The sequence below is a fragment of the Tarenaya hassleriana genome, unplaced genomic scaffold, assembly GCF_000463585.1.
Source record: "Tarenaya hassleriana unplaced genomic scaffold, ASM46358v1 Cleome9, whole genome shotgun sequence".
Taxonomy (NCBI): domain Eukaryota; kingdom Viridiplantae; phylum Streptophyta; class Magnoliopsida; order Brassicales; family Cleomaceae; genus Tarenaya; species Tarenaya hassleriana.
In genome coordinates, this window is record NW_010971389.1 from 1,914,670 (window position 1) to 1,932,985 (window position 18,316).

Sequence of the window (18,316 nt, forward strand, 5' to 3'; positions counted from 1 at the left end):
CAAAACCGAATTAATTTGAACCGAGTGAAATGTATAATTGTGTTTTAACCGTATTTGATCATGATTCCTTTTTAAAAAGTGAAAATTTTGAATTTAAATTGATATAGAAATTAGGGGTGTATGTTTCAGGATCCGGTTTAGAATTTTAGCGGTTTGGTTCGGGAACGGTTTATTCGTTATGCTAAAATCTGTATCAAATTAGTATCGTATATTATTCGGTCTCGTTACGGTTCGGTTTCGGTTTTTCTTTAAAAAATTAGATTTTTTAAGAAAAATTCGGTTTTCCAAAAATTTTATAAAATTTGGTTTGGTTCAATTTGATTTCAACAAATTCGATTCTATAAAAATCAATGTTTGAAAATTTTGAATGGTACGGGTTGTAAAAAATAGTGAGATTTTTGGTTTGATCTCGAAAACCAAATCAAAATGCGAACCCCGAAAAGAAATAGCAAAAAAATAAAAAAGATTTTTTATTAAAATGAAATTTTTTATCGATAAAATCAAATTCCATATCAATCCCATATAAATATAATTGGTTGAAAAATTACTATATAAGCACGCAACGAGAATTTTCAAACACGGTAAAATATCAAGGATAAACCAAAACATCATTCGTGGAAATACAAATACATATATCCAAATTCAACATTAATTCAATGATGCCAAGCGTTTTTTTTTTTGGTCTAGTGATAGTTAATGATATTACACCCATTGTTGTTGTTGTTGTCGTCGTCTCCTTCAATCCAACATAAAGACTCTTTCTCCATCTTTGGTGGCTTCATCTCCATCAGCTTCTTCCATTTTCACGTCAGCATCTCCTCCTCCACTAGTTCCTGCAACATTAACAGTATCCTCTGCGACAGCTTCCGACAAGTTCAGATCAACAAGACAAGCAACAACATTGCTTCTCCCTGGTTTCAACTCTTCTTCGCTTGTGTCCTTCACCTCAACATTATCTTCTTCTGTTCTTCCATCATCATCATCATCATCTGCTACTACATCTGCCTTCACATCTTCCGTAGATTCGGGTTTCGATTCACCAGATGGTGCGGCGGAGAGGATCCTGTTAACGTTATCGTTGATGGATTCAAGAGCCCGGAAATTCTCCCTTAGCCTTCGGCTCACTGGTTTGTTGTTTATGAATGTTTCTACCGATTCACGAGCATTCTCATCGACAGTTTTGCACATCTGGGAAGACAGAGAAAGATAGCGAGAGATGGGGGAACATTCTCATCGACAGCTCGGATATTATGATTTCGCAAACCATGAGAGAGAAAAGGCAGATGATTACCTGGTTGAAATGTTGGGCAAGTTCTTGACGCTCGAGGTTGTCAACAGAAGCTGCTGAAATTTCATCCGATGCTGCAGCACATGATGAAGAGCACTCTCAGTTAGATCCAAGCTTATGAACCGACGATAAAAGATGAAATTTCTAACCATTGGTTATTTCAGAAATTTGTGAACATACAGATCAGTTCAATCTTAGGCAGTTCACCAAGAATTTCTGCGTCAGCCTCTACAAAGCTTGGTCCGGCTGTTTCTGTGGCCCTTGGTTCATTTTCTGGTTCTTCACCAGGCACTGATGGTGGCACTACACCCTGTAATGAAAAAAAAATTATTGATAACGATGAGCACAAAAGAAATTGGACTGAAATTATCTGTTCTGCTTTTAGACAATCTCACGATACATACATAATACTCGTCCGCATATTCCAAATTCAACGCCCTTTCGAGGAGCAACACCCGCTTTTTCACAAACTCGACCAATCTTCTCTGCATGTCTCTGTAGATAAGCATTGAACTTCCTTGGCCCCCATCATATGAAGCACTGTTATTGTGGGCTTCGGAATTGGAGTTGCCACTACCGTTCTGTCCCTGATAGCCTGCTTGTTCAGCGGCTGCCAAATTTGCAAAAGGAAGATTCAGTTCTTTGCAGATAAGCTCTTGAATCCCCAATTCCTTGTCATCGACAATAGCTTGCCATCTTCCATATCCATGCCTAACGGTTCATTAAAGAGAAATGAGAAGAATTGTCATCAAGTAGCAGAAAAAGAGAGGGAGACAAAAGGAAAAAATATATAACTCGGTGAAAATTCTGTCAGACCAATGGGTGAACAGGTGCATACTTTAAAACAGCACGGAGCATTATCTTGTCATGCTCCTCCTTCCAGACTTTTCCGGGTATTCTCAGTCCGGGGAATTGTTCCAGAATGCGGTCAGAGAAAATTGGTTTTGTTGGATGGTCTTCCGTAAATTTCACCTGTCACGTCGAATAATTGAGCCTAAGAAACAAAAGTCACAACCAAAACGGTAGTTTCTGTACAAAGGCAGTTTCCCTCTAATTGTGTGCTAAGAATGAGAAACACTGAAAATGTAGCAGACTCTTGCTAAGCATAATGCCACAAGAACCAAGAACGTAAAAAAAATCTAAATATGTGATTTCTAAATCAGTTTTGAACTTGAGATCCTTGGTCCAATCAAAAACTCCGGCACCATTGAGCAAAACAACCGAGCCTTGCTAAATGATACAAGATTTACTATGCTTACATCTTTACCGGCTACAGCTCTGATAAGAGGTGAAAATTTTCTACGTCATCTAAACTCAACGTCCAACCGAACATCAGAAGTCAGATACAAAGACCCAAGAAACATGTCATAACACAATGCATTAATTAGCAAAAGGCAAAACAAACCATCTCAAAGCAACTAACAAAAAAAAAAAAAGGAATTGCATTCAAGGATTGCAACCAATAGACTTTACCTTCTCCTGTATCAGTCCCAGAATAGCAATTCTGACAAGCACATCTTCAATTCTCAGTCCTTCCTTGGGTACACCATCTATAGCAAAAGATATTTGCAGTAAGCTCTTTAATAGGTTAGCAAGAGAATTAACATTCGTTTTAGAGAACAACAGCAAATAGATGACAAAATTTAGTTATCATCAATCACCTGAAAAGGTTGGAGAGCTTTCATCAATATCTTCAACAATGTGCTTCAAGAAAAGCGTTCCATATCTGAGAAACCAATAAAGTTGGTGAAAAATTATGCATCATTCAAAAGAAAAAACAATGAAAATACACAGTGGTATAGATTTTTACAGAAGCTGAAAAAAAGAGCAAATGAGGTTAAGTCATACTCTTTTATTTCCTCATATGTCTTCTGCTTTAAGCGGGGAACAAACTCTTTCCAATCACAGTTACCAATTCCGTACCTGCAAACCAATCATCCGTGACAGGCAGAAACAAGGGAACATGTGGACAAAAGCAAAAAGAAAAAAGGATTATTTTCCCAGATCGGGGACCCTTCGAAGAGTTTAGATGGCATAAGATATTTTGCCCAAAAGGAGAGATTTTTAAGAAGATAACCTCATCAGCGTCTTAACAAAAACGGCCCTTTGACTTTGGTTAAAACCCAACACCCTGAAAGATCTTCCTTCACCTTCCATCAAAGGAGTTGGCTCAGAATTGTCTGCAACAAAAGACTTTTCACATTAATCCGGCATGCTCTAGAAATCCATCAATTTCCTCACTTGAGGAAAAAAAAAAGAAGAAATAGTACCGCGGGCTCTTCTTCTGTAAGGCCTTCTACCAGAGGGATTTCCTTGTCCAGCTGTTTCACCGTCTGTTAACTCGGTTTCATAACATTCATCCTCTCCATCAGAGCTCACATCTTCGAAACCAGCAAGATCATCTTCTTCAATGGGTACCATCTAAGAAAAATAGCAGAATGTAACCAAAATCATGAAACTATAACAGGCAAAGCAAAAACAATGTAACGGGAATAATTGAAAACATTCAGGCAAATAGGGAACAATATCACATAATTCTTGAAACGGGGCAGAGAATAATGTTGGTTATGTATGCCTCTATTCGCCACAAGCTATCAAGAATCCAACACTATTCTAGTCGATTGATGGAAAAGTCATATAAATTCCTTACACATGAACTCAAACCTCATATGCCCAATCAAAGTGCCCAATAAAGTTGAAGAAAGCAAAATTAGGAATCGCATAAGGCAGTCACATGGTGGACATCAAACAATTGGAAATGCATTACCTTATCCATAGAATAGAAGGGAAAGGGTATAAATCGTATAAAATCCAGACATCAATATGATGCCAAAATTGGATAGGTTGAAACAAGAACATAATACCTGCTTGCGACTTCTCTTCCTCTTTCCAAGAGAATTGAGTTCCTCATCTCGGTGCACCTCATATTTGTCTTTTAACAATTCTTCCCAATAACTTGTTCTATCAGAATTGCCTATCGAAGTTTTGCTTTCTGCAGCCAATCTCTCTGCTTCTTGTGCTGCAGCATCGCTTTCGTCTATGTACTCAAAATTTGCCACCTAAAATACAGGAATTGACACCAAGAAGCTCAGAAGGGAAACTTTTCATAGAGAACCGATGTCATTAGATGCCTATATTAACACAATACCAGAAAATGTTTAAGGCATTCAAATAGCCATCTCTCAGATGCTATTTCCCATAGTAGAAACTATTTTATCTGTGCCATAAGCAACCTTGCCTATTCCCCGTTCAATATTACCACCACAATAACATCAGGTTTCAAAGAGCTGGAAAGAATATCAAGGGTTTGGATTTGGCAGAATCATTACTCATCTAGACTTGCTAGGTAACCAGTTGACAAGATTGTGCAGATTAGAGAAAAAACCAGCAGGCAGCAATCAACTCTGGTCCTGTGGTATCTAGTAAGACTATTAATCATGCCATCAACTAAAGCATATAAAAGAAGCAACACTGATCTAGAGAGAAACCAGTGCAAAAGCAAGAAAGAGAAATAAAGAAGACCTTGAAAGCCTTCAAGAATCCATTTTCCTCTTCATCATCCATTGAAGCCTCCTCAGCATCTACGTGATCCCGGTCAAGTAACCTGCACAACAGACGATGAACGCAAAGAATGAATATTCCATGCAAACAATCACAAAAACTTGAAAAAATAGTTCTTAAAAAAGGGACAAAAATAGTATATTACTTGTCTATAGCAGCATCATCATAATGAATCTTTCCAGACTTCCCTGCTTCATCATTCTCGTCAGCAAACAACTCCTTTGAACCATACCTGATGATGTCATCTAACTCTTCCTAAATTGCAGCCAAATCAAGAAAATGATAAGAAAGTCAGCATCAATTTAAACTAAGCAAATCAATAGACTTAACAAATCTTCCACGGTTTTTCCATCTTTTAGTTGCACTCTGTTAAAGTTGTCTTATGGTGCTCCTAACTTTGCCTTGCAATCTGTTGTCGAATAGGTAAATCATGTGAGAAAACCTAAATTCAAGTAACAAACCGTACCTGATTAATGTTTTGTGTTTTAAGTTTCCCAACAACAAGATGCTCTAGAACCATTTTCTTCTTAGTCATTTGCATCATCCTTTCTTCAATGGTACCTCGAGTTATGAGCCTGTAAATCATCACCTAAAAGCCAAAAATACATGCTAAACTAGTTACAAAAAAAAAGGGCAACATAATGAAAGTACAAGCAGGCTAACACAGATGCCATGAAAGATGGGCTACAACCTTATTTGTCTGGCCAAGTCGATGAGCTCTAGCCATAGCCTGGAGGTCAGCATGAGGGTTCCAGTCACTATAGAAGCAGAAAGAAAACATTTCAACATCAAAATCGCCTTAATCCCAAGTTTATTTAGGGACGGCCGCATGAATTCTTCGTTTTCACTCATTTCGGTTTTGAGTTAGTTCTTTCGAAAGAGCTAACTCAATGTGAATAAATATAAACTGAGGGCGCACATGTCTGTCAGTCAAGCCAAAGCTGATGCATCTAACTCAGCCCTCGGATCACATTTCATGTTGAAATATCTTTTTATCCTAAAACACTTGACACATACAACTAATTTGCAATTTTAATTTAGACTTCCCAGAAACTATCCATGTTCATTCTAGGAACAAAATGCCAAATAGCTGTTATCGCTCATCACCAAGGACTTCATTTCAAGCGTTCAAATATCTTAAAACTCCACTTCGGATTTCTAAATTACCATGCCGTCAAGGCTTAACCTTCTACGAAAATTTGATAATGTGACCACAAAAGTATAGGCCAACACAAAAAGAGGGTGAAATTCATACCTGTCATAAATGATAACTGTATCAGCTGTTGCAAGGTTTATTCCTAAGCCACCAGCTCTTGTGGAGAGCAAAAAACAGAATCTGTTAGAATTTTTGGCATTAAACCGATCTATACGTATCTGCCGCTCTGCTCCGCCAACCTTTCCATCAATCCGTTCATAAAGCCAATTCTGACAAAAAAAGAAACAAATGCCAAATGCATGTCAATGATTTTGTGAACCGTGCATCAAGAAAATACAATAGAAAGTTATAAAATCGAGTAGTCTCTGATGCATGCAGTAATGGTCCCAACAGTAATGTTAATGGCATTTTAAAAATTATGGAAGTGGAGGGAGGTTACACTGCAGATTAACTGCACCGACTAAACAAGTCACTAATTCGATACTTTCATGCCAAATAATAATTCTACTGCAAGTCTGCAAGCAAGCAGGAAAATATCCTGAATTACGAAGTACAAATAACAAATATAGATACCTTATAAGTACAGTAATCTTCAAGTAAGTCAAGCATGTGCTGAAACTGCGTGTATATGAGAACTCTGTGTCCTTGTTCTTTCAGTTTGACCATCATCTTATCTAACAGTTGCAGTTTTCCCGAAGATTCCAAGAGTTGTCTTGAAAAAAGAAACAATAAGCCAAAAGTTTGCAAATGGTTTAGCGATTATAGTAGTATAAGACAATGGACATAAAATAACACATACGACTTTAGTGTCCCCATCGGAAACTAAATTTACCTGTAAGCTTCATTTGGATCTTCAATATTTGGGTCTACACCTTCCAGCATATAAGGATGACAGCAAAGTTTCCTTAACTCCATCACCACATTAATAAGAGAAATCTGAAAGAGTTGAGACAACATGTTTAGCCTTGCAATTACAGCTAACAGGTTCATTATCCCCATATGAAATATATGCATCTGTGTAAGTACAAGGAAGTTCAACAAAACTTACTTGAGCGCCTCCTTTTCTAGTCAATACTTGATAATTACGCGTAAGAATTGCTTTGTAATATTCTTTCTGCTGACTACTCAAATCAACACGTAAAATGAGCTCCTTCTTAGGGGGCATGTCCTTCATCACATCTTTCTTCACCCCTTCATCAGAGATCAAAACATGATACACCACAGTAAGCATAAGAAAAGCAATGACATACCCAAAGTTTGATAGAAAATGCACATCGAAAACAGAAATCTGGTTAATACTTCTGAGCAGATGCGGAGCCAACATTTTGTGCAGTCTTGAAATCTGCTCCTCTTGATTGATATCCTTGAACTCCTCCTGGAACTCCTCAAGACTGACAAACTGCAAGCATTGAAGAAATTAATGAAAATATGCATGTGCAGAAACCACTTTTCAGTATACTTATCTCATTTCAGCTGCTTGTCCCCGGGCTAACCTTTCCAGCATCAAGAAAATGCATGAGCATGAAGAGTTCATCCAAGTTGTTCTGGAAACACACCAGATAATTATTAGTGATGTACAGGATCATTGGTGGCATAATAAACGGTTCGTGCATGAAGAGTGCCATAAAAAAAGAGCAGCGCACAAGGACATTTCTAGATAACAGGTAAACCACAGAAAGGGAAGATATTGAACCAGAAGTGTCCAATCAAAATCAATTTTTCAAAAAAACAAACAAGAGACCATCACATAACAAAGCCATCAAATAGATGCATTTATTGATTGCTCTGACACTTTCTAAAGCTCTGCATATACACTAAGAGAGTGTGTTCTTCTAAAGATAGTCAATCGTTTGATCGATGTATTGCTGAAACAATTGTGGCACTGATGCCACCAATTAAAAGCCTCATCCAAGTTTCAATGACAGTATAAAATACGCATTTAAGTTTGTGGTTTACCTCTTTTCAGAAAGGAAAGTCTTATGGATGAAAAAAACCATTAAAATCGGGAAAAAAAGGCAAATTTAAGATCCGAAAGTTTTAAATCAGGAACCAAATTGTTAGTACTTAGTGCATACCTAAAATAGGAGAAAATACAAATAAAACGAAACCCAAACCAAGTTAGTGAACTAAGGCATACTTTTATGCAGGAAAATATGAGGCAGATCTCATTTCCAATTCGCAGCTCCAATGGTCAGATTCAGCAGATAATGGAAAAATAAAGAATATATCAAACAACGGACCTGAAGAGGTGTTCCTGTCAAAAGAACACGATGGTTACTTGCATATTGCTTCAAGGAAGAGAACAATTTGGAATCCTTATTTTTCAGTCGATGGCCTTCATCAACAATCTGAAAAAGAAAAAAAGAATACTTGGTTACATTTAAGGGTGTTTGTGTCAGAGAGAGAAAGATAGAAGAGAAAGTAATGTTTAGGCCATAAAGAGTTACCATGCACTCCCACTTAATTGGTTTTAGAACTGCTGTGTCTAGGTTGATCATCTCATATGATGTGAGCAGGACATCAAATTTGATTCTGTCTTGCTTGGTTTCACCACTGATTTGACCAGATTTCTTTTTCTTGATCTTCTGATGACCTTTCGGGAAGTAAAACTCATGCTCTCTTATAATAGCACGAGCTTGGGCAGCGCCAAAATACATAACCTGCATATCATAAAACCAAAAATGTTATTCCATTAACCAAATGAACAAATGCTACATAACCAGCATGTCATAAAACCAAAAATGCTCTCATAAACCAATGAACATATGTCACAAAGTGTGAGCACAACAATGCTTACATACCACATTCATATGTGGGGCCCATGTGGCAAATTCTCTCTCCCAGTTTCGCAGAGTCGACAGGGGAGCCACTACCAAATGTGGGGCGAGGTTTTCTTCAAAGAGCGATGCTAAAAAGGCAATACTTTGAATTGTTTTGCCTGGGACAGGAAAAAGCTCAATCTTATTAGCTCTACAGAATAATGGAAAAAAAAAAAAGCCTTAGATGAACAGATCGACCAGTAAGGATGGGATAACTGATGACTTGCCTAAGCCCATCTCATCGGCAAGGATTACATGTGTTTGCTTCAACCATGAAAACCGCAAAAAATTCAGTCCCTCAAGTTGGTATGGGTGCAATGATCCTTCAATAACAGGGAAGAAAAAATCAGTGTCAAATCAAGTATGTGGGGAAAATCGATAATAGCAATTGTCATGAAGTATAAGAGTTTAAAGAATTCAAATACCTCTGAGAAATACAGGGCTATGATCAAACTGCTGAAATTCTTTAGGATTACTCTTATGCTCAACCTCTTTAACTCTCCGAGACCTGGAGTTAATATCATTAAACCTTTGAATCTCGTTCTGGAAGGCTGAGATGTCTGATTCTGATTCCCAATAACATTCGTCATAAGAAAGTTCTTTGTACTTAACAAGATATTCCTTCTCATCATCTTCTCCTCTGCATCATCAACGAAACGATACAAACATTTTGTCAAAATGAAAACCATCGAGCAAAACCGAAATGAATGGAAAAGAAGAATTCATGCGGCCAACCCAAATAAACTTGGGATTAAGGCGATGTTGTTGTTGTTGTTGTTGTGAAAACCATCGAGCAAACCCAGATGTCATATTATCTTAACTTTCTCGAGCATTAAATGACAAGCTAAACCTAGCACTAATGGCAATAGTGGTATCTGCAAAAGTATAAACTAGCCAAACCAACATGATACCTGATCAAGAAGCAACTACATCAAAGACAACCTTTCAAAGGAAAAAATGACAGCAAGTGGGTTATTTTCTATGTTCCTGAAAACATAGATAGAGCCGAATATATAGGCTCCTACAAGAAGCAACTCAAACTAAGAATATGTTTTAAATATAATTGTACTCAGAAGCAACTCTATAAGAGACGTCCGTTTCTCTAAGAAAATAGGACTACGGTATAAAACATCAATAAATATGAATAACAAAATGAAGTTTTCTATCACAAAACCTGCGTGCAATAATGCGGTCAACAGTGGTCCACTCAGGACGAATAGCAACAAAATCATCTTCATTATTATTGGCTGATGCCATTTGACGGTGAAAATTGTTCACCCTGGTCCTTAAACGAGGATTTGACTTGTAAGCCCTCTGAAATTCCTGCTCAGGTACCCTATTATTTGCAACAAGGAAAGACGAAAATAAAACAATCCGCTTGTTAACAACTAACAACAAAATTACACTTTCACACATAAAGAAAAATAAAGAACAATTACCAAGTACAGTGCAGGTACGATAATCCTTTCCACTTCACAAGATATTGTTTCACAAAAATTTGCTTCGGTGCTGCAGTGGAGGAATCCTGATCATCATTAGGTACAGTAGGACGCACTTCACAGTCCAACATCTTCTCCATCTCACTAAGAGGACTAACCTGCATATACAAACTTATTCGTGGTAATTGGCATGTAAAGAAGTCAGCACAGTGTGCTTAGAACACAAATATGGGCTGACAATGAAATCTTACGCATTCAGGGCATCTCCAATTTTCAGGAGCAGGACCTTTCACCGGTGGAACTAAGCATTTAGCATGGTATGCATAAGTGCATGTGTTGCAGCTTATAAGATTTGCACTTTCTCCACAAGCCTGGCATGCATTTTCTTTCTGTATATCAAGAAAACCAAAAAAAATAAAATGAAAAAGATGACAAAATGAAGAGGCAGAACTGTCACCAGTAGACGTGCTTACATACTTTACAACAAATTCTCTCATCCACATATCATGCCTCTACCAGAATGAAGTCTAAAATCGCAAAAACTGAAAAAAATAGGGAAACGAACCGCGTCAGCTCTGACTATCGCCTCAACTTGCTCCAATGTTCGATCTTTTTTTGGAACAAAGTCATCATCATCTGAATCGTCTAAGTTATAAATTGGTCTCCTATCTGTTCTCAAACGAAGTCTCTCAACCAAGCTACTCATTTCTGTAATAAAAAAAAACACAACAAACGTGTCTTGTATCAAAAATTTGGAAAGCACATGTACAATTGGCATTACATTCAGATAGCTTAAAAAAAGAATAAAGACAGAATTACCACAAAGAAAAAGAAAAAAAACTATACGTACACAAATCGATAGCTGGAGTAATTTAAACTTTAAAGAGACTTTCAAACCTCAAATCAGACCAACATAAACATATGTTCTATTAGGATATGCTATTTACAACTAGAAGTAAATGTTCCGAACTAACAACATGAGCTTGTGAACACGGCTAAAAACAAATCTGATCTGATGAATGTGCACTCAGATAGATAGATATTTCCAGCATATTTCTGGTGCAAAAATTTATCACAACAACAAACTATGAATAACTAGACAAACAATCAATTCTGAGATTTACTATTCTAAAAATACTTGTGATCTGATCTGATCTGATCATAAACAACATACTGATCCTTCATCTTCATGTAAATATCGTAAGAACAAAAGCTGAAGTCAAATGATCTAAAAGAGAGAGGAAAAAGTTTGTGCCAACTATAATAGCAGAACTCGAATATCTATGAAAGTAACAGGACGATCAGAATCATCAGATTAGCCAATCACGAACACAAGAGCAAACAACACTCTCCACTTCTCTCATCTTCACATTTTCAGCTTATGACCTATAACTCAGAGAGCAAATCCAAAGAATCCAATAAGCCCTTGAATGCCTAAACCTTTCTGATCTTAAAACAGAGAACGGGCGAAAACAAATTATTCAAAAGGAACCCCAAGAGGAGAAATTGAACTCGAATACAGAGTAAACAAAAATGTCTGTCGAATTCCAATGCAAATCGAAACGAACAGATGAAGGAAACCAAAAGCAGTAAAACTTACTTGGGTCAGCGTAGCTAACACCCTTCAATGGAAAGTTATGATTATCGTCCTTCTCCAAATCACCTGACCGGAAACAAGAGAGAAAAAAAAAAGGTACTAGAGTTCCATCGAAATTAGCCACGATTTCACATCAAAACAACCCTAAGCACTCGGAATAAAGGAACCCCATCTCAGAGAAACACGTGAACTGGACCAGAAATCAAATTTACACGAGGATTACCTTGAAGAAGAAGGCCGGAGCTCAAGCTCGAGTCGGAGCTGAGGCGAGGGGGAGCGAGAACAAAGAGCAGCTGGCGGGACTGAGGGTTTCGATGTTGATCCAAAAGATTCGCCCTTTTCTCGTCGCGAATTCCAAACCCAAATCTCGTCAAATCTCAAGCTCGAAATCCACCAAAACCCACCAGCAATGTCGATTGGGGAAATGCTGGTTTATGAGAAAAAGTAGTCTTGGCCCTAAGCAACCACCCTTTTTGTCCGTTGTGTTTTTACATTCAATACGCAGTTAAATTCATCTTGTGCACAAGAACAAAAATTCTCTCTGGAAAAAATTGATATTTTAAATCTTACTTTTTTAAAAACAATAATGCAAAATATCATATTTTTAAAAATTAGCGTTTAGCTATAAAATTATAGAATTTAACAAAACTTTTTTAAAATATATTAATGCATTTATGTGAAGAATTCATAATGAAGTTTTCAACGTATAATATTTTTAACAATAAAGATTGTTAATTTATATCAACAGTTCTTATTTTAAAAAAACGGCATTTTAAATATTAGCCTTTGTTTAAAAAAAAAACTGACTTCTTTGTATTATTGAGGGTGTTAGGTTATTTGATGTCTACAAACAATTTATAATTGTCTTACAAAACATTTAAATTAATAATCATTCATTTTGAAAGAACGATGTGAAAGAATAACATGAATTATAAATTTTTATAGTTTAATTATAAACAAATAAAAATTGAACAAAACCTCACCTAAGATAATAGATAGATTATTTATCTATTCTTATATTCATGTGGTCTTTCTTTTCATTTTATTAGTGGGCTAATTAATGATTTTTCTAATTTTTTAATTTTTTTATTTTCTTATATTCATGAGGTCATTTTTTTGTAGTTTTTTTTGTTAGTAACCGTTTATTTCATATTCATTAATCAAATTTATGTAGCTAACAAATTATTAAATGATAAATTAAAAATAATTACAAACATCATATAGATAATAATGTGGATGAATATGTGTCCTGTCATCACCATATACAGTTTCGGTCTTTTCACGGAGACCGCTACCGCTATGCTCAAGAACATGTGAACAACAGTGGCCTATCAGTTTTATGCTCTCGATTGAGCAAATCGACTCTGAAACGGAAGATTCGTTCGGAAAACGTTGGAGCCGAAACACCATGGTTATGTTCCTAGCCAAGCTACCAACGACTGAGGAAGAACATACCCAACACCGATTTTGGAGAACATTTTGTCCATGACCAGTCAATGAAACCCGACTCTTTATACAACACAACACCAAATCGAATATCTCTTTATATCTGAGAATTGTTGAGCCCTAATCGTTACCATGATAATCTCTTTCCAAAACTAAAATAGAAACAATATACATATACGAATACATATGTATGCATATACGTACATACATATATATATATAGATAGTAGAGAATGAGAGAAACCATCCGAGCATGATGAATCTAATGTCGGGAGATCGAGCTACGAGGAGCAACTGATGATGCCGCCGCAATCTCACCAGTTGGACTTGAGGAGTTATTTTCACAGGAGGTAATATATTTCGATCGCAAAAAACATAAAACAAACGAAAAGCAATTGTGGGCTTCCTCTTATGACCAAAAAAACCCTAAGACTTACACAGTGATGAAGAAGACATCGAATTTCGACGGGCAATACATGCAGATACGGAGATTAAGTGAAGCAAAAAAACGATATACCAGAAGAAGATGAAGACGAAGATGAAGACGATGATGAAAGCGGTGGCTGGAGAAGACGAAGTAGCCGGAGTCAGAGCCTTAGTCGGAGCATCTTCGTCGGCGAAGGGGAGAAGAGAGAAAACATTTGAGAAACGGTCCATCGTCAATTTGATTTATTTGATTGCGACCTAAATTTGCTTTGATATTGTTATTTTTTCTAGAAAATTATAAGAATATTTTTTGTTTTATGTTTTTTTTCAGGGAAAGGCAAAAATTGGAGTTTATATAGTGGAGACACATTATCACCTAGTGGTATTAATAATGTACGTTTCGAATCGGAATACAAAACTATATTTCTTCAACAGTATAATAATTGTATTTAATCATCCACATTAAATGTTTAAACGAAACCAAAAGATGAAAAGAAAACCCTAACGTTTGACTTGTTGAGGAGTTTTCCACCCCCCCTCAAAGACCTTCATAGGTTAGGGGTGGGCGTTTTGGATTTCGGTTCGGTATTCAAGCGGTTCGGTTCGGGAACGGTATTTTCGGTTTTATAAAAAGTGTACCAAACTAGAACCGAATGTTAAACGGTTCAGTTCAGTTCGGTTTTAGTATCGGTTCGGTTCGGAACGGTACCATTATATGAATACCAAATAAGTACCGAACTATACTATTTACACATATATTAGTGGAATATTGGAATTTTGGTTCGGTATTCATACGGTTCGGTTCGGTATTCATACGGTTCGATTCGGGAACGGTTCATTCGGTTCCATAAAAAGTGTATCAAATTAGAACCAAACGTTATTCGGTTCGGTTCGGTATGGTTCAGTTTCGGGACGGATCGGGTCGGTACTAAATTCCCGAACCGAAATGCTCACCCCAAGGTTACAGTGAAATTATGCTAATTAATACTCACCACTTAAAAGTAATGACCACCAATATATGCACGTTTTTGTTTTCAAGGTAATAGATAGTTTTGGGTTCTAAATCTTCAAGGTAAAATTTTATTCTATTAAATATATGTTACATATTATATTGCTTTCCATTTATTATCATAATAATTATGGTTAACTAATGAATATTGTTGTCCGTTTTTTTATTTTTATGAGTGGTTACTGAATACTATTTAACTTTTGATAATTTTTCTATATTTTTTAATTAACATTGATAAATATTTCATTTATCATAGTTAACATATAAAATAAAGATGAACTGTTTTATTTTTTAAAATTGATAATAAGATATTAATATTTTCATTTTTGTATCTTTAGAAATATTTAAAATTTGAATATATGTATAGTCAAATAAAAATTTAATAATATATTAATCTAAAAACAATTTAGGTTTTTATATAAAGATTATAAACAAAGATTTTGAATGATTAAGAAAATAAAAATACCCCTACCTAATTTATATAAAGATTATAAACAAAGATTTTGAATAGTTAATAAAAAAATTTGTCACATGGATGATGAGGTGGATCCTATGTATCCTCACCAAATCTCTTTAAACATCTTTATTAATATATATAGATTCGTTAAATGATTAACATTGTGTAAATGAAGAGTATAGATCTATCTTAAAAAATTCCATTTTCTCAAGTGAAGAAAATAAAAAATAATGAAGTTTGAAGGGATTTTTATTAATAATTTCCAATCATCTTTCAAGCTTTCATAGCTCAGTTGGTTAGAGCACCCGTTTAGTAAGCGGGAGGTCTTGAGTTCGACTCTCAATGAAAGCATAATTACCTTCCGAAAATAAAACTTGACCTCTTAAATTTTATTTTAAATATTAATTTGGCACCTTTTTTTTTATAAATTTCTAAAATTTCCATCGGAAAATTCTCGAAGGACCTGGCCTACGGCCGAAGCCCCGTTCTACCATCTTCTTTGCCTCTTCTCCAAGCTTCGTAAAACCCTCTTCCCTCCTGCCTCATCATCATCACCACCGACCACCATAATTAACTTCTTTGAAAAACCGTAGCCCACTAATCCCTCTCCGTTTCAGCTCACATGGCGTCTAGGAGACTATCTAAGTCTGCTTTGGCAGCCATTCAAGCACGCAAAGCTCCCCCGAGTCTCTCTTCCCTCGCCGCTACTTCTCGCGCTATCTCGGGTTCTTCTCATAGCTCGGCTTTATCGCAGCCATTTCCGGCGAAGGTCTTGATCCGATTCTCCAGAAACGGCGTCGCTTTGGCCAGTTCCGCCGCCGTCGCCCGAGGCCTGATCCCTCCACACCCGTTCCATTTCTCTTCTACGCGTCGCATCTCGTCCGCGAGTGCTTCTCAGGTTCGTATTCAATGATGCGAAGCTTTGAATCACTCGATTTTAGTGGAAGATTTGCAGTTTTTCTTTGTTTTTCGTTTACTTCCTCCATGCCACGGAAAAATTAACCAAAGAACCAAACAGTAAACCCGTTGTCAGAGGCGTTCTTGTCGAAAAGTTAACTGAATTACAAAATTCAAGTATTTTATTTTCTAAAATCGAAATCTGTGTATTTGTAGGATGTTGGGTATGTTACATGTATTGATTTGGTAATTTTGGTCGAGCTCGTGGAATATGAGGCAGTTTTCCCAGTTTAAGACATGATTATACTTTTGTTATGCTCCTCTTCTTCCCCAACGTTCCTCATTCTGCGCGGTTGCTCTCTGTAGGCCAATCAAAATGATTACACTGAGATGGCTTGGGAAGGAATTGTCAATGCCCTTGATGCAGCTCGTGTTTCAAAACAGCAAATTGTGGAATCTGAACACTTGATGAAAGCTCTTCTGGAGCAAAGAGATGGCTTAGCCAGGCGAATATTTGCAAAGGCAGGGATTGACAATACCTCTGTCCTGCAGGCTACTGACGACTTCATATCTAGACAACCAAAGGTTTGGTGGCTAACTTGCATTATGCATCTGCTTGTGTTTTCTGGCTTCCCCTTGTCTTTTTTTTTTTCACTGGCCATCTTGAATCGACATGACATCATGTACTGGGCAGGTTACTGGTGATACTAGTGGTCAAATACTAGGGTCATCTCTTAGTAATATATTGGAAAATGCGCGGAAGCATAAGAAAGAGATGGGAGATAGTTTTGTGTCAGTTGAACACCTTCTGTTGGCATTCTATTCAGATAAAAGGTTTGGACAAGAATTATTCAAGAATCTGCAACTTAATGAGAAAGCTCTAAAGGATTCTATTCAAGCTGTCCGTGGAAGTCAAAGAGTAACTGATCAAAGTAAGTGTTATGTTGCATGCAATGCATGCACTTCAGTTATAGTTTACTTTATAAACTTTGACTGCACTTTGGGGGCGGGGGGAAGGATTTTGACATGTGCTAGTTGAAGACTATGAGCCATGATTTACTCGACCAATAAATCGGATGTGTTTCTATTTGGTTTCAACTTTCCAACTTCATATTTGTAAATTTTTCGAACCAATGCTCTTGTTCCTGTACTCAGCCTAATATCTGGTTGGTTGTAATGTTATCCTACCTCCTCTGTGGCTATTGTTATTCCAATTCGTATCTCCTCATCATGTTATGCAATCTCATGCAGACCCTGAAGGAAAGTATGACGCACTTGAAAAGTATGGAAATGATTTAACTGAGATGGCCAGACGCGGAAAACTCGATCCTGTCATTGGCAGGGATGATGAAATCCGGCGCTGCATCCAAATATTATGCAGGAGAACAAAAAACAATCCTGTAATTATCGGTGAACCGGGTGTTGGGAAAACCGCAATTGCAGAAGGGTAACCCTTGCTATCTTATCCTTTCCTTTTCTTTTATTTTATAATATAACTTTTATAGGCACAAAAAATTACTATGAAAATCTTAACATTTTCAGATTGGCCCAGCGGATTGTTCGAGGGGATGTCCCTGAACCTCTCATGAATCGAAAGGTTTGCTTTTGTGTTCACACTTTTATTTCTTGTGCTTTTTGTGTTGTTTGTTTTACTGCGTGTTTGTTTTTCCTGTTCAAAATGGGAGAGGAAGATGCTTAATATGCTGTGTGTTTGTGTCATCATGTAGTTGATATCTCTTGACATGGGTTCGCTGCTCGCTGGTGCCAAATTTCGTGGAGACTTTGAAGAAAGGTTAAAAGCAGTCCTGAAGGAAGTCACTGCTTCAAATGGACAGATTATCTTGTTTATCGATGAAATCCACACTGTTGTTGGTGCAGGTCTCTGGCTATTCATTTTCTTGTATAGTAATAACTTGGATGCTTTTATGCGTGGAAACACAAATGTTTGGCCCACCGAAGCAAGTGAAGTTGTACAGTTAACGAAATTAAGATTAAAGGGCTTTATAGCTATGATCTTTTTAGGGGCGAATTCGGTTCTAAATTGCTGAGCATTAGCATTGAGGAATGGTAAAATTGGAGATGGACAGAGAAATGGTTGCCAGGATCGGGATGGGTCTCAATCTGTTAAGCTTGCCTGTGGTACCCTGTTCCTGACTCACCATATTCTTGTTAGGATGAAAGAGTTGACATGGAGTGGATATTGCTTGCTTTTCTCGTGTAGG

General features: G+C 36.9%; 2 protein-coding genes and 1 non-coding gene across 4 annotated transcripts in view; 2 read left to right on the forward strand and 1 right to left on the reverse strand.

The window, feature by feature from the left end:
• Positions 1 to 567: 567 nt before the first annotated feature.
• LOC104803854 (CHD3-type chromatin-remodeling factor PICKLE-like) lies at positions 568 to 12,312 on the reverse strand. 2 transcript variants are annotated; one of them, XM_010527936.1, is made up of 32 exons: positions 12,084 to 12,312; positions 11,864 to 11,926; positions 10,829 to 10,971; positions 10,515 to 10,652; positions 10,264 to 10,421; positions 9,999 to 10,160; positions 9,250 to 9,464; positions 9,052 to 9,147; positions 8,807 to 8,943; positions 8,453 to 8,665; positions 8,246 to 8,353; positions 7,499 to 7,549; positions 7,305 to 7,404; positions 7,054 to 7,196; positions 6,838 to 6,941; positions 6,579 to 6,717; positions 6,105 to 6,274; positions 5,541 to 5,607; positions 5,316 to 5,438; positions 4,995 to 5,104; positions 4,811 to 4,892; positions 4,153 to 4,347; positions 3,559 to 3,709; positions 3,366 to 3,468; positions 3,137 to 3,211; positions 2,950 to 3,014; positions 2,762 to 2,838; positions 2,127 to 2,260; positions 1,693 to 1,999; positions 1,469 to 1,598; positions 1,292 to 1,362; positions 568 to 1,188 (listed from the first exon to the last, which is right to left on the reverse strand). In XM_010527936.1, the coding sequence occupies exons 3-32, from the start codon at positions 10,967 to 10,969 to the stop codon at positions 739 to 741; spliced, it is 4,215 nt and encodes a 1,404-aa protein (XP_010526238.1). In that variant the 5' UTR covers positions 10,970 to 10,971; positions 11,864 to 11,926; positions 12,084 to 12,312; the 3' UTR covers positions 568 to 738. The 2 variants fall into 2 exon arrangements, with proteins under 2 accessions (XP_010526238.1, XP_010526237.1); XM_010527935.1 differs by having other exon boundaries at positions 11,864 to 11,959.
• Positions 12,313 to 15,474: 3,162 nt separating this feature from the next.
• On the forward strand, positions 15,475 to 15,548 carry TRNAT-AGU. Its single transcript has one exon. It is a non-coding gene; the product is annotated as a tRNA-Thr (tRNA).
• A 103-nt stretch (positions 15,549 to 15,651) lies between these two features.
• LOC104803855 (chaperone protein ClpB4, mitochondrial) overlaps positions 15,652 to 18,316 on the forward strand; it is a 6,110-nt gene continuing 3,445 nt past the window's right edge. The window contains exons 1-6 of the mRNA XM_010527937.2: positions 15,652 to 16,095; positions 16,461 to 16,679; positions 16,789 to 17,026; positions 17,346 to 17,541; positions 17,637 to 17,691; positions 17,822 to 17,972. Coding sequence (XP_010526239.1) covers positions 15,820 to 16,095; positions 16,461 to 16,679; positions 16,789 to 17,026; positions 17,346 to 17,541; positions 17,637 to 17,691; positions 17,822 to 17,972 — 1,135 coding nt within the window. The 5' untranslated portion in view covers positions 15,652 to 15,819. The remainder of the gene's footprint in view (positions 16,096 to 16,460; positions 16,680 to 16,788; positions 17,027 to 17,345; positions 17,542 to 17,636; positions 17,692 to 17,821; positions 17,973 to 18,316) is intronic.